Source organism: Erigeron canadensis, chromosome 6, assembly GCF_010389155.1.
Source record: "Erigeron canadensis isolate Cc75 chromosome 6, C_canadensis_v1, whole genome shotgun sequence".
Classification (NCBI taxonomy): Eukaryota; Viridiplantae; Streptophyta; class Magnoliopsida; order Asterales; family Asteraceae; genus Erigeron; species Erigeron canadensis.
This window is the reverse complement of record NC_057766.1, coordinates 2,588,028-2,601,475: the sequence shown is the minus strand read 5'-3', so window position 1 is coordinate 2,601,475 and position 13,448 is coordinate 2,588,028. Positions and strand designations below refer to the sequence as shown.

The window sequence follows — 13,448 nt, the reverse complement described above, 5'->3', positions numbered from 1 at the left end:
AAATATATATTAAATTTATTATATATAAAAAAAAAACAATTGTGATGAAATAAGATTTTCTAAAAATTATGTACTCCCATAGATCATTTTAATTATTTATAACATCATCACTCTCTCCCTCTCTCTCTTTTACATACACATACAAATTTTATTTTTATCTTTTTGTTATTTTTATTCACCTTTTGGTTCTATGCTTTTGGATTGTTGTTTATATAAATCAACAAAAGAGGACTTTTTTCTTTAACTTTTTTTTTCTCTTTTTTAAATATATCTCATTAATATGGATTTTTATTAAATTTCACACTATTATATATGTAACATTTTATTCACAATAGATTTCGTTATAATATGTCGAAAACTATAATGTCTTTTAGGATATGTTTTATTTTTTTTTGTTTTTACAACCCGTATGTGTTTCAAACATGTGTCCACAAGTACACAAATTTAGTTTTCGTTTAGTTTCGTCATTTACATAATAACTTATTACAACTTTTCAATTTATTTAACGTTGTTGTTAGACATTTAATATGATAAAATATTTTAAAGCTACCCGAATAGAATTTGGTTACCTGTAAAGCGTTTATAAGTTAGTCCGGATATATGTAAATTTTCCTAAATAAAAACTTAGATTTAGTTTTAAGTGGTATTGGGTATATGTTTTGTTAACTTTTTTTTATTAAAAACCCGTCCCCCCACCTTTTACCCCTTTTCAAACCTTCTGGAAAAGAAAAGTGGGTGAGTGTGTGTAGTGTGTGTGCGTGATTTTGAAGAAGAGAAAAAGGAAGAAAAGCTCACTATTTATGTAACAATTCAAATGATTCCTCCATTCTAAGTGATAATAATCCATCTCAAACCACAACAAATCCTCTTTTTATCTCAATTCAAAAAGTGCATAGTAGGTGTGTGTTCTTGGTGAAATCACTAGGTGTAAAAGATGGGTTTTTAGAGATGATGACTTTGGGTAAAATTGAAGATAGGGAAAGCTCATGCAATGAATTAGGATGATTATGCAAGTGATCACTTCAAGTTTCTAATTATCTTGATCATCTCATTTTTTAGGTATAATCTTGGATCCTTCGGTTGTTGTAATTATGTGAATAGATAGAAAATGGGATTTTTGGGACTTATATACTAATATACATAAATGATATAATCTTGAATATAGTCTCGTATGATACTTGAATGTGGTTAAATTGGTATGTTGTTGGTTAGCTTTATTAGAGATTTCTAGCAATTTTTGCATAATCTGGTATAATGAGTTTTATGGTAAAAGTAATCAAGTAACTAGTTAAATTATGATTCTCGCTAGAACTAGTTGTAACATTTACCTTGGTAATAAGATGTAGTTTAAGAGTGTTGCAATGAGTTACAATGGATTATTAGTTTGATGTTTGGTCAAAAATGATAGATTTTCGTAGTGTTTGACTAAAGTGAGTTATTGATATGAAAATTGGCTAGACAATGAGTTGAATTAAGATGATGAAATATATTGATAACAATGTTGTATTGAAGTAAAAAAAAAACGTGTGAAAATCGACATAATTGGTTAGAAGGAAAACTAGTCTATATATGCATAATAGTTAGTGTTTGGCTAACATAGTCTAAAAAGGTCAAATTACGCTAAACGAGATAATAAATGGTACTAAAAAGGTGTGAAGTGAGTTGAAAACAAGTAGAGATATCATATAAACCATTTGGAATGTATTAGAAGTATCGGTTTGGTGAATTGGCTAAGTTTGACCCAAATTGGTCAAACGTGCCATTATGTGCATTTTGACCCCAAAGTACTTGACGAGCATTTTAATGAATTGGTGATAATGAAAATGCAATGAGAAATAGATAAAATGAGATCAAATATTGTTAGTTGAAAAGTTACATGATAAGTATAAAGTTACTAGAAAGTCTCGAAAAGTGGCTAAATTGGACTATAAAGCATTTAGTGTATAAGTGGATGTTTGACTTCAAATTGAATTGGTTAAGTTGTAAACAAGTTAGTACGAGTTGTTAGACCACTTACAATGTATTGAAAGTGCATAAGTTGTAAAATTGGTAATTTTGACCTGCACGGGTCAAAAGTGGCATAATGGGCAATTTAGTCTCTAAAATGGTTTGAATGCATAAAATTGAAATATATAAAGTTGTTGGAATGTGATATGAACGTAAAAGTAGTCAAAAAGTTTAGGTGTAAGTTTTGACGTGAAAAGATAGTATTATTGAAACGGGTCGGGTAAAGTAGCAACATAGGTAATGGTAGTTATGATGACATTCAAGAGAAATGCATAGAAGAGAGATCCATATATTTCATAGATTAGTTAATATTGAATTGAAAAATGAATGAGATTGATGAATTAAAGTATTTGAATGCTGAAAGAGATTAATGGGTCAAAAGCTCATGGATAATGTTTGGGTTAATTGATATATTCGTTGTGGCGGCTAATCAACATTCAAGGTGAGTACGGGGTATATACAATTGCATCATATACAATTGCATCGTTATAGTTGGTTAAAGACCATTGGGCGAGGTGACCCATGGCATTATTGTTACTAGTGTAAGACCATTGGGTAGTGAAACCTGTGGCATCATTATTGTTGTTATAAGACCATTGGGTAGTGTGACCCGTGACATTATTATAATCTTTATAAGACCATTGGGTATTGAGACCCGTGACATTATATAATTGTTGTTATAAGACGATTGGGTATTGAGACCCGTGACATTATTATAATTGTTGTTATAAGACCATTGGGTAGTAAGACCCGTGACATTATTTTTGTAGTTATAAGAACATTAGGTAGTGTGACCCATGACATTCTTATTGTTAGTATAAGACCATCAGGTAGGGAGACTCGTGGCATCATTATTGTAGGTGTAAAACCATTGGGCTAGGCGACCCATGGCATCATTATAGTGGACAACTTGAATGTAACCGTATATATATCGTACTTACTAAGCATGTGAAGCTTACCCGTTATATGTTTTCTCTTTTTAGGAGTAAATGACTTGGGCTAAGGGCGATAATGGATTAATTATGCTTGTTTGGGCAAGGTGGAAGCTTGATTTGCTTAGGATTTAAGCTAATTCGGGTAAACTATGTTTTGCTACTATTTTGTATACACCCGAATCTTTTGGTAAAATGATATGTTGAATAATCTTTATATTAAATATAAAAGAATTTTCATGACATCATAATTTTATAAGAAATGCTTATTTGTCCCCTCTCAATTCTTTCTTAAAATTTAGTTTTTTTTATTTAATTTACTTATGATGTCATAAACCCTTTCCTTTTTTAAAAATTTATTGTATTATTATTTTTGTTTTTTATGATGTTATTTTTTTAAGAAATGTTTTAATTTCTTTTAATCTCTAAGAATTTATCCATGATCTTTAAGTTCATCTAACATATGATGTCATAAACCCTTTCTTTTTTTTAAAACTTTATTTTTATTTTTGTTTTTTTTGATGTTGTTTTTTTAAAAAATGTTTTAATTTCTTTTAAAACCTTTAATAATTTATCCATGATCTTTAAGTTCATCATCTAACTAATTTTGTAATAACAGATTTTTAAATTATCTGCATATTATGCAGCTTAATTAATAAGCTAATTAAAGTATACTATTTCGAGGTTATGAGTACCGTTGAATTGTGTCAAATTCAGTGGCGAGCGTTTTTATAAAACTTTTATTAATATACCCGGGTTGAATCCGGGTTAATTAGCTAGTAAGTTATAAAAAGAAAAATGATTTTTGGCAATTCTTGGAAGGCTATGAGTTATTGGTTTAATATATTTGTATGGAGATGATATTTATTTATTTTTAATTTTTTTAAAGTATCTAAAAAATATGGTTTTAAATATAGGGGTGTAACAACCAAATAGCCCTTAAATGCTTGGATAAATTCGCTTGCAAATACCCAAATTCATGATGGAAAACACACAAACATAGGGGAGTTCACACACTCTATACTCACAATATCGTGAAATCTGTATAGATGCATTGTATTGTTATAGTGTCTTTATCTATCTATACCCTTGGTTTTAAAAATCGCGCTTTAAGCGCGATTAAGCGTTAAGCGTTAGCTTAAACGCTTTATTGTACATTAAGCGTAGAGTGTACATAAAGCGTGCGATTTTTAGCGCTTTTTCAATAAGCGCTAGGCGCTAAAAAGCGTAAGATTTTTGTAAAAAAGCGTTCTAATTTTTGTATTCATCTCCTTGCTGCTGTAAAAAGTGAAGATAAAAGTAGCAGGGCTCTTACCTTAGAATCTTAGAACCTTTAAGCAACCTACTTTTGAATACCTATCTGGCCATCTTCTGTGATTTTTAGTTTCTAGTTGTTCTGTTGTTTTGCTACTTAAAGGTGCCTATGCTACATAAAAGAGTTTTTGATATACATATATAATGGCATTGATGGTATTTTATATATAATGGTGTTTTAGTATTATTTATGTGTTATAAATACTATATGTATAATTTATAATATTTTTATAAATGTGTGCGCTTCGCGTACGAAAATCTCACCGCTTTTCTGCTTAGCGCTTTACGCTTCGGAAATGGACCTTATCGCTTTTGTGCGCTTAGCGCTTTTTAAAACCAGGTCTATACCGTCTAATGATTAAGTAACCCTCCTTCCTTTTATAAAGACAGGTAACGTAAAAGGCTAAAATACTCCGGAGTAAATAATTTAATTAAAAGTATTTTTAAGATATCACTTGTTAATGAATGTTGTATAGAACACCCGCACCCCCACCCCAACCTCATCCCCAACCCCCAAAAATCTCTTGAAAGGATGTACTACTAAAATTTTTTCATTTGTGAAAGAAAGCATCACTTCTTGGAAATTCACCTTTTGTACAACATACATGTCATCTATTATTTCTGTTGAACTACAAACTTGGTAACTTTCATAACTAGGAAAACAAAAAAAAAGGTCTATCTACTGTTGTAAAATATTCATATTTTCAAATGGAGTTGATACTCTCAAAAAGTAATTAAGCAAATGCCACCAGAATCTTGGATTCAAACTTGATGGTTTGATATGTACCAATTTGTACCTTTAGTGTTCAAGACTTTCTTTTTAGTGATGTCTGAAAGGAAATACATGACTTCCTTCATATCAGGTCGTAGCTTTGGATCTATTTTAGTGCACGATAAGGCCAACTTAAGAAGCTGTTCTATAACAACTTGATTTGTTCGGAAACCTGGAGCCAGATTAGGATCTACAATCATAAGTTGCCCGTTAATTCCATCTGAAAGCGCCTGTTCTACTAGTTGAGGCAGAGTCAGATTGATTCCCGCCTGTTGGGTAAGTTCTGTCGGCCTCTTTCCTGTGATGGATTCCATCATTATTATGCCGAAGCTAAAGACATCTACTTTTGTTGTCACCTTTCTCATATAAGAAAACTCTAGAGGAAAACGGAACATTGTTAGTATGACATTCAAGGTCGTCTTCTTGAAGTCTTACAAAAGAATTTGTAAATGTCCTATTTTGACTTTTTAACTATTTTTTTTTAACTTTGACCGCAAATATTTTTGTTTCTATATATATAGTTCAATTCATGAAAATTATATCATTGAAAAACACATTTAAAACTTGATCCATTCATGTATTTTATATCGATGATTATATATCACAATTAGAAATATTTACGGTCAAAGTTAGAAAAAAACACTCAAAAAGGCAAACTAGGACATTTAAAATGAGACGCGTGGTATAAGAATTTAGATTCATAAGCTAAGATGCATTACCTGGTGCCAAATAACCAATGCTGCCTGCAAATGCAGATGCAGAAGAGACACAACTTCCATCCTGCTGATGAACTCCAACGATTATTCGAGCCATTCCGAAATCACTGATATGAGCATTCCATCTTTCATCCAGAAGTATGTTTGATGGCTTTAAATCACAATGAATTATCGGGAAATCATATCCCGAATGCAAATAAGCCAATCCCGAAGCAACAGAAACCAAAATATCTACTCTCTTAGACAGCCCCCATCCTGACCTGTCAAATGTGGATTCATGTATAAAAGTATCCAAATTACCATTTTCCATGTATTCAAGAACCATGGCCTTTATCCTCTCACTCTCCCATGCATATCCAAGTACTTTCAATAGATTTTTATGTCTCAATTTGCCTAATGTTTCCATTTCTCTTTGAAAGCTCTTAACCGATACCGTCGAATGCTGCTTAAACTTGAAGTTCTTCACTACTATCATCCTCCCATTTTCTAGCTTACCTTTGTACATGGTGCTTAATCCGCCTGTACCCAAAACGTTACCTTCACTGAAATTGTCAGTAGCATCTTCCAGCTCTTTCCTATAAAATCGTTTGTAATCTAACCTTGGTATGTAGGGCTCTGGTTTTGCACTCTCTAGATCTCTTAATTTCTTTTTTCTAACAACGCGACAAATCAAAAATGCAAACGTAAGTATGATAAAAACAGCAATACATGACACTGCCCCGGAAATTGCAGCAGTTCTTTGAAATGAATGATTTGGTGGACTTTTTTCTTCAAGTGCTAAACTCTTTAGTGATCTACTCAAGGTGCATAATTGGGTTTTTTTAATACAAAGAGACGGGTTTCCAGAGTTTTGGCTTAAGTCAAGAAACTTAAGGCTGGAAAGTTTCCCGAGAAATCGGGAGACTTCAGCTTTGAGCTTCTTTCCATGTAAAGAAATCGAAACAACATGTCTCGAGAAATGATCACATTCGATCCCAAACCAGTTACAATGATGGGTGGAACCGGAATTCCAATCCGTAAGTGCATCAGTTGGGTCTTCCGTGATCGAATCCTTGAAGAATTTCATAGCCTCGATCTCTATAGATAGATCATGATCACCAAGAACCAGGTAAGGCAAAAGTATTATTAGTACAAGGCTTATTTTCAACGCCATTGTTTGACTTTTCAAATGTGAATTAATAATGCTTTAAGCAACAAACTCGTTATTAGGAGTATAAGTCCTCAGAGCTCACTGCTCAGAAACTTCCCATACATTATTATTAGGACTTTAGGAGTATTGAATAAAGCAGTTTGTTCACAAATCACAACCCACTCTGTTTATAATAATATATGGATAATTTTGCTTTATTAGTCATCGGGGTGCCCTCATCATGTGAAGATTAGGATGGAGTTATTTTACCGGCATTATATGACACATACGGGGTGGGTCGATGGGCAAAACATAAAAAAATCAAGGGTAACTCTGGTAATTCAATGGTAGAATTACCTAAAATAAGAAGAGGCTATTTCTTTTATAAGGGATTAAAGATTAAGATCCAAAGTTAACCAAGTTCGATAACATACTTATTTCAAAATCCATAAACGTGTTTCTTAATCATAAAATATACTGTATAAACCGAAGCTATTGCACATGTGTGTCAGTGTGTAACTACGTGAAAAAAGAAGTAAGAAACGTGTAAAGTACGCATCACAACAATTACCAGGAATGCAACTATATGAGAGAATGCAAAGAAGTAAAAACGTGTAAAGTGCATCACAGAAGGAAGGGATTTGTCATGTGGAATCGTCTTAAGTCTCAACTATGAAGAAGTCTAAACTGATATTTTCATAACAATTTTTAACGATACATAGCAAATACGAGTAACAAACATATACTATTATTGACATATTATATTGTAAATATTGTTTAAAAAAATATAAATTAGTGATGGAATACGAAAAAATGTAAATTAGAGTCAAGACCGAAAGGAAAAGTCAACTTAAAAAAATCAGAAACTGTGATTGGTTAATAAGTTGTTAAAGCAACCATTATTTTGGTATATAAAAAAATTGGTTAAAAATTTGGAAAAACTTTATTAAGGACTTGAAATATGTAAGAGGGTATTTGTGATTGCATTTTGAACGGATTATTTTATTATTGTGTTTGCATAACGTAAATAATTAAAAAAAAAAGTGTCTGGCAAAATAATAGATTATGACCATGTTTGGCACAAGCGTTTTGAGAGCTTTTCAGGAGCTTTAGCTTTTTATTTTAAACTAAAAGCTCTTAAAATATTAAAAGTTTTGTTTGGATGCAACTAGCTTTAGCATTTATTTGAAAGAAAAAGCTCCAAAATGAAACACAAGTAGCGTTTCAGGAGCTTTAGCTTTTCGAAGGAGTTTTTAATCTTTAAAACTACACAAATACCTCTTGAAGTGGTAGCTACAGCTATCATATCAAACACTTTTAGAAAATAAAAGTTATAACTTACAGTTGTAACTAAAAGCTACAGCTACAAGCTACAACTACTTTTACCAAACATACCCTATATGCGTTTTCTTGACAAAACGCAATTTTTGAAAAGCATGTTGGAACATGCGTTTTCAAAACGGAGTGGTTAACACATAATTTAGTTTACAAAAGCAATTCCAAACACCCTCTAAAACGGAGCAAAGAGATTGCATTCACCCCTACAACTCTCAAGACATTGTTCCTTGTTGAAGGATATACTTGTTAATATCCACTGAGACCTGATAAACTCATAGACATAGAAAACTGACTGAACTGTGAATTATATACGAGTACATCATATACAGGGCTCTATGTGGTGTATAAGAGTGGTCAACACCCTTAATTAATTAATAAGAATCAAATATACACTTTAGTTTATTTCATATTATTTGCTTCATAGTTGTATGTTTTATTTATAACTTAATAAGTTAAAATTGCCACCAAAAAATAATAAATCGTGAGGTGCAAGATTATTGACCAAAGATATTATGTTTACTGTTCGGAATATAAGTATAGAAACCTTAATGAACGGTATACCCACATATTTACTAGCTTATATTAATCTGATCTAACCCATACATACTTTAGTACATTTTAGTCATGTTATTCATCATTTATTTTTGAACTAGTTGTCCATCATTTTTTAACCCGAACAACATTTTGAACACCCATTTAATTATGTATGATAGAGAAGGAAAAAACAAAATTGGCCAAGTTTCATTCGCATGCCGAGCAGTCATAATTCATTTTGAAAAAGAAAAAAAAAACGCAATTAAAAGATCTCGTAAGTAAGGAAGTAGTTAATTCAATACTTAACCTCCTTAACAAATGTCTACACCATGAAAGTATTTTATAGACACACAAGTAGTTAAATCAGTGTTAACTGTTAAGCATTTTAATATTAATTAACAATAGTTTTTCTTGACAAAATGAACAAAAACAACAAAGCATGAGAGAGAGAGACAACCCAAAACATTGAAACAAAACTTCATAGCTAGGCCCAAATCTGGGCCAAAATGGTCCATGCCCAATAAGACCTAAACGATACTGAAAATTGGAGGCCCGATCTGGTCATCTGGACACTAGTCTAAAAGCATAAACTTAGATAATATCGAAACAAGAAGTCTGAACTCTGAAGTCCAAAACAAAAAATCAAAAACACAATTTGGTTTAAACGGAAGTGAGAATACCATCGTTAATTTGCATAAGCTTTCATAGTTTAGAAGTATATCATAGACACATCCTTTAGAACCGACCCAGCTAAAGTTCTAACCTAAGTACGATGCTGCATTCGATCGGATCCAATGACCATCGAAGACCCTAAACAGTTAGAGGTGTGCTAAAGTATCCTACATGTTTAGTGATAATGGACATCGGAGTACACAATGATCCATCTATTTCTTGTTTGTGTTTACTCATAGTCCATCAGCCAAGCCAACCCAACCCAAATGGCCGAATGGGTTTTTTCATACAAAAATCTAACTTAATCTGTTTTCATTTTGAATATTTAAATTCCAAATACTGCTATATTATGTATTCAATACTTCTAACAAAAATCACAAAGTCTTAGGTTCGAACTCCGAAAGCTAAATAGCCACAACGGCTAAGTGAGTCAGGTATCTCTTTCATACTACGAATAGTCAATCAATTGGAGCTTGTTTGGGGTGCCAGATTATCTAACCTTTTGCCATAAAATCGATATAAAATGTCACATGCTATATGAGTTGTCACGTTAATAAATGTAATACCAGATACATTAGAATTGTGTGTTAAAAATCTGTACATTGATTTTGAATTGATTAATGATGTCTTAATTATTTAGAAAAATATCTATTATCCGAGTGCACGCAAATGATTATAGGCTTTTAATCATTCAAATACGACATACACTAATTTGATCCCTACCATTACCAAACTTATAAATGCATATGTACCTAATTTATGTAATGAGGTTGAACAAGTACATATAGACGTGATAATTAATGAGATTAGTATCACATGTTATGTAAGAACTTTCAAAACGAAAAAAAAATCCTATACACCAAACCTAGCTATTATATCTCAAAACAAATGCACGATGAAAAGTCTCTGACATCTTAACTTTTTCTTCCATAATCACGAGACTCAATCATTTATTCATTTATAAAAAAAAATATTTAAAAGATAGTATATGAAGGGTTTTTACCAAAATTGTACACTCTAAACTCTTACTTATTCATTGTTTAAAAAAAATGAATACTTGGGTACAAAAGCACACACATTTGACATATACATTAGTCATAGTCGGTCCTGAGACTTCAAATGCTGGCCATGACCCAAACAAATTCAGTTATATAAATAAACTTTTTTATGACGTCTAAAACTTGTTTAAAAAATTGGTGGACAAACTTCAAGTCCTCATTTTTTTCCTTTTATTTTTTTAAAAAAAGAATTTTTGATAATAAACATATACAATTTACAAACTGTGCATCTTTAGGCCCCACCTACTTGTACAATGGCGAAGAAGGTAGAAAGCTTGGAAGTATATTATCCAACATGACAAGAAAACAAAGCGTTTGAAACATTACAAGTGTGACTTTGCACCTGTTTTGGTGAAAGACATAAGGTAGACTCAGTTCACATGAATTTATATGGTATTTTCTCACACATTGTGTTATAATTTCCTATAGAACGTATTTAAAATTAGAATACTTTTTTCATTAATGCAAAATTTTCCTTTGTGCAATTGCAAGCTTTTAGATAATTAATTATGACTTTGAATCAGTTGAAATACACTATTTTTAGAGACAATGGTCAAAGGTTTAAGCCTGAATGTCTGTAAAATGGTCGGAGATTTTTTAGAAGAAATTTATGTAACTTTATGCTATTGGGGTGTTAACTCAATAGTCAGGGGTTTTTCACATTGGTTTAGGGTTTAGGTATTAGAGTTTATGGTTTAAGGTTTACTCTTGATCTCAGGTTCGAATCCTGCTAAATATAATTGTGGTGAGGGGTCTTAACAATGTTACACTAATCTATCACATGATGAGCAAACCATTTAGGACATTGTTAGGAGTCGAATCGGCGTGGGCGCATACACATGTGGGTGTTAGCCGTTTATCCGATGCTGCCTTGGAAAAAAAAAACTTGTGTAACTTTATGAGGAAGTGAATATGAGGGTGTTACACATCTATTTTGGCTAATAAAAAAAACCTCTCACATCTTAATTTTTAATACATAACAAGCATAAGAGTCCAATCATTTATTCAAAATATTAAAAAAATAACATGCAATAAGTTTTTCACCCGAGTTAAATGTGTAACATTTTCATACCCACTTTCCAACTTTTATGTGGAAATAATCGAAGACCTTAACCTCATGAAAAATACATTGGATACCATTAACGTTTGAATTTTTTGTTTACCATTTTTTCTGTTCTTTTTTGAGTGATGAAAAAAAACATGAAAAATTAAAAAAACTGTCTTAAATACGTGTATACTTTTATCGAACTGCTATCAAGATGGGTCCCCATTACTCTTACACATAAAACATTGTCCAAGTCCGTGAACTCAAATTATTGGTCTAGTCCCACACATACATATATAGGGCTATCATTTGAATTCAATTACATTATTTGTAATCTGATGCGAGTTAAAGATCTTATAGCAACAAAACATATATTTTCAATCAAATTTAGGTAACGGTTACTTTTTATTTTTTATTTATTTTCGGGGGTTATGTTTAACCTAATCAAATCCAATTTGATAAACACATGATTACAGCTGGATTTCATAATTATAATCCTTCGTTTAATGTTTCGCGTGTACACAAAATAATTAGGCCATACGCATGATACATTATGGTTTCAATGATTGATAGAAACCCAAAAGGTCATTTATGTCGTAAATTTTATCATTTTCACAAAAAATAGAAAACCTGTATGATTAATAAGGCTATATCCAATACTAAGGATGTCCTTAAGCGTCCTTGAGCTGCCACATCATATCCTTACAAATTATTATACATCCTTATAAATCCTTCAAATCCTATAATTTTACCTCAAACCATACAAATATCCTTACATATCCTCTACCCCCAAATAAAAACAAAAATATATTAGCTAAGGACAAGTATGGACATGCCTTTAGGTAAGGGCATCCTTAAAAAATTCTTAATAGGAGATGTAATATGCCTAAGGGCACCCCATTGGACAAGTTTCAATGACAAAAGATATTTAAGGACGCTTAAGGGCACCCCATTGGAGATAACCTAATAGGAGATGTAATATGCCTGCCTGGAACTGCATCCACTAAATACATGGGGTCATTTTTATTTAATTGATCACATGAAGAAAATTAGAGAAGAGATATAAAAGCAGCAGTAGCCAGTATGATACATCTGCTGTTCGATCATTTGCCCTTAATAATAATGATAGATTTCAATGATTCATGTGAGGTGTGGTTTGTAATTACTAGCTCATGTGGTTCATTGATCATTGTTATTGATTTGTGTGGTTCGAGTTTTGTGTTCAAATTTCGGGCTGCGTGGGACCGGCATTTGCAAAATGTATGTAGAGTTTTGTGATTAATATATGATGTTCCTAGGTCTAATCATCGCGTCGAGTCAGGGTGTTCGCGTTTCATTGTTTTGTGATTTGTGTGGTGCCAAGTTCAATCTATTTATGTTACTTGTCACGTTTATAATTAGTCCAATGTATAACTTGAGATTCTTTTTGTCTGTTTCATGAATTTTTATTTAGATAACATTATTAACCACTTCGGCTCATTTCTATCCTTATAATTTTAAGTATTTGAAATGCAACATAAACCTTTATGCAAAACCTAATGTAAAAGGCAAGTGAAAAACAAAAATCAGGATGTAATCATTATAATCAAATTATTTATTACATCAAATTTTGTAATAATGTGTTTATCTCTATAGAAATAACTATCTCCGGTCCCAAAAACAAATATTAAAAAATAGCTAACAGAGTTGGTGGCCCATTGATGACGTATTTGTATATTGAAATTTCCCAAGTTCGAGTCCTGGGATGAAGGTATTCTCAAGTATTTTCGTGAATTTTTAAGTTTTATCATAAGCATTCGAATTAATTCATGGTTAAGATTTTTTGCCATTAAAAAACAATAATAATAAATAACTTTACCCAAAGAAGGTTCTTAAAATAGTGCACACCAAAATGCACCTCATATATAAACAATTAACATCCTTCACAAAAT

General features: G+C 31.6%; 1 protein-coding gene and 1 long non-coding RNA gene across 2 annotated transcripts; one reads left to right on the top strand and one right to left on the bottom strand.

Moving 5' to 3' along the window:
• Nucleotides 1–710: 710 nt before the first annotated feature.
• On the top strand, nucleotides 711–7,043 carry LOC122605120. Its single transcript, XR_006324553.1, has 4 exons — nucleotides 711–1,059; nucleotides 2,991–3,084; nucleotides 5,117–5,301; nucleotides 5,781–7,043. It is a non-coding gene; the product is annotated as an uncharacterized LOC122605120 (long non-coding RNA).
• Nucleotides 4,789–6,894, bottom strand: LOC122605119 (LRR receptor-like serine/threonine-protein kinase FLS2). Its single transcript, XM_043778000.1, has 2 exons — nucleotides 5,745–6,894; nucleotides 4,789–5,401 (listed from the first exon to the last, which is right to left on the bottom strand). The coding sequence occupies exons 1-2, from the start codon at nucleotides 6,892–6,894 to the stop codon at nucleotides 5,016–5,018; spliced, it is 1,536 nt and encodes a 511-aa protein (XP_043633935.1). The 3' UTR covers nucleotides 4,789–5,015.
• Nucleotides 7,044–13,448: the final 6,405 nt, after the last annotated feature.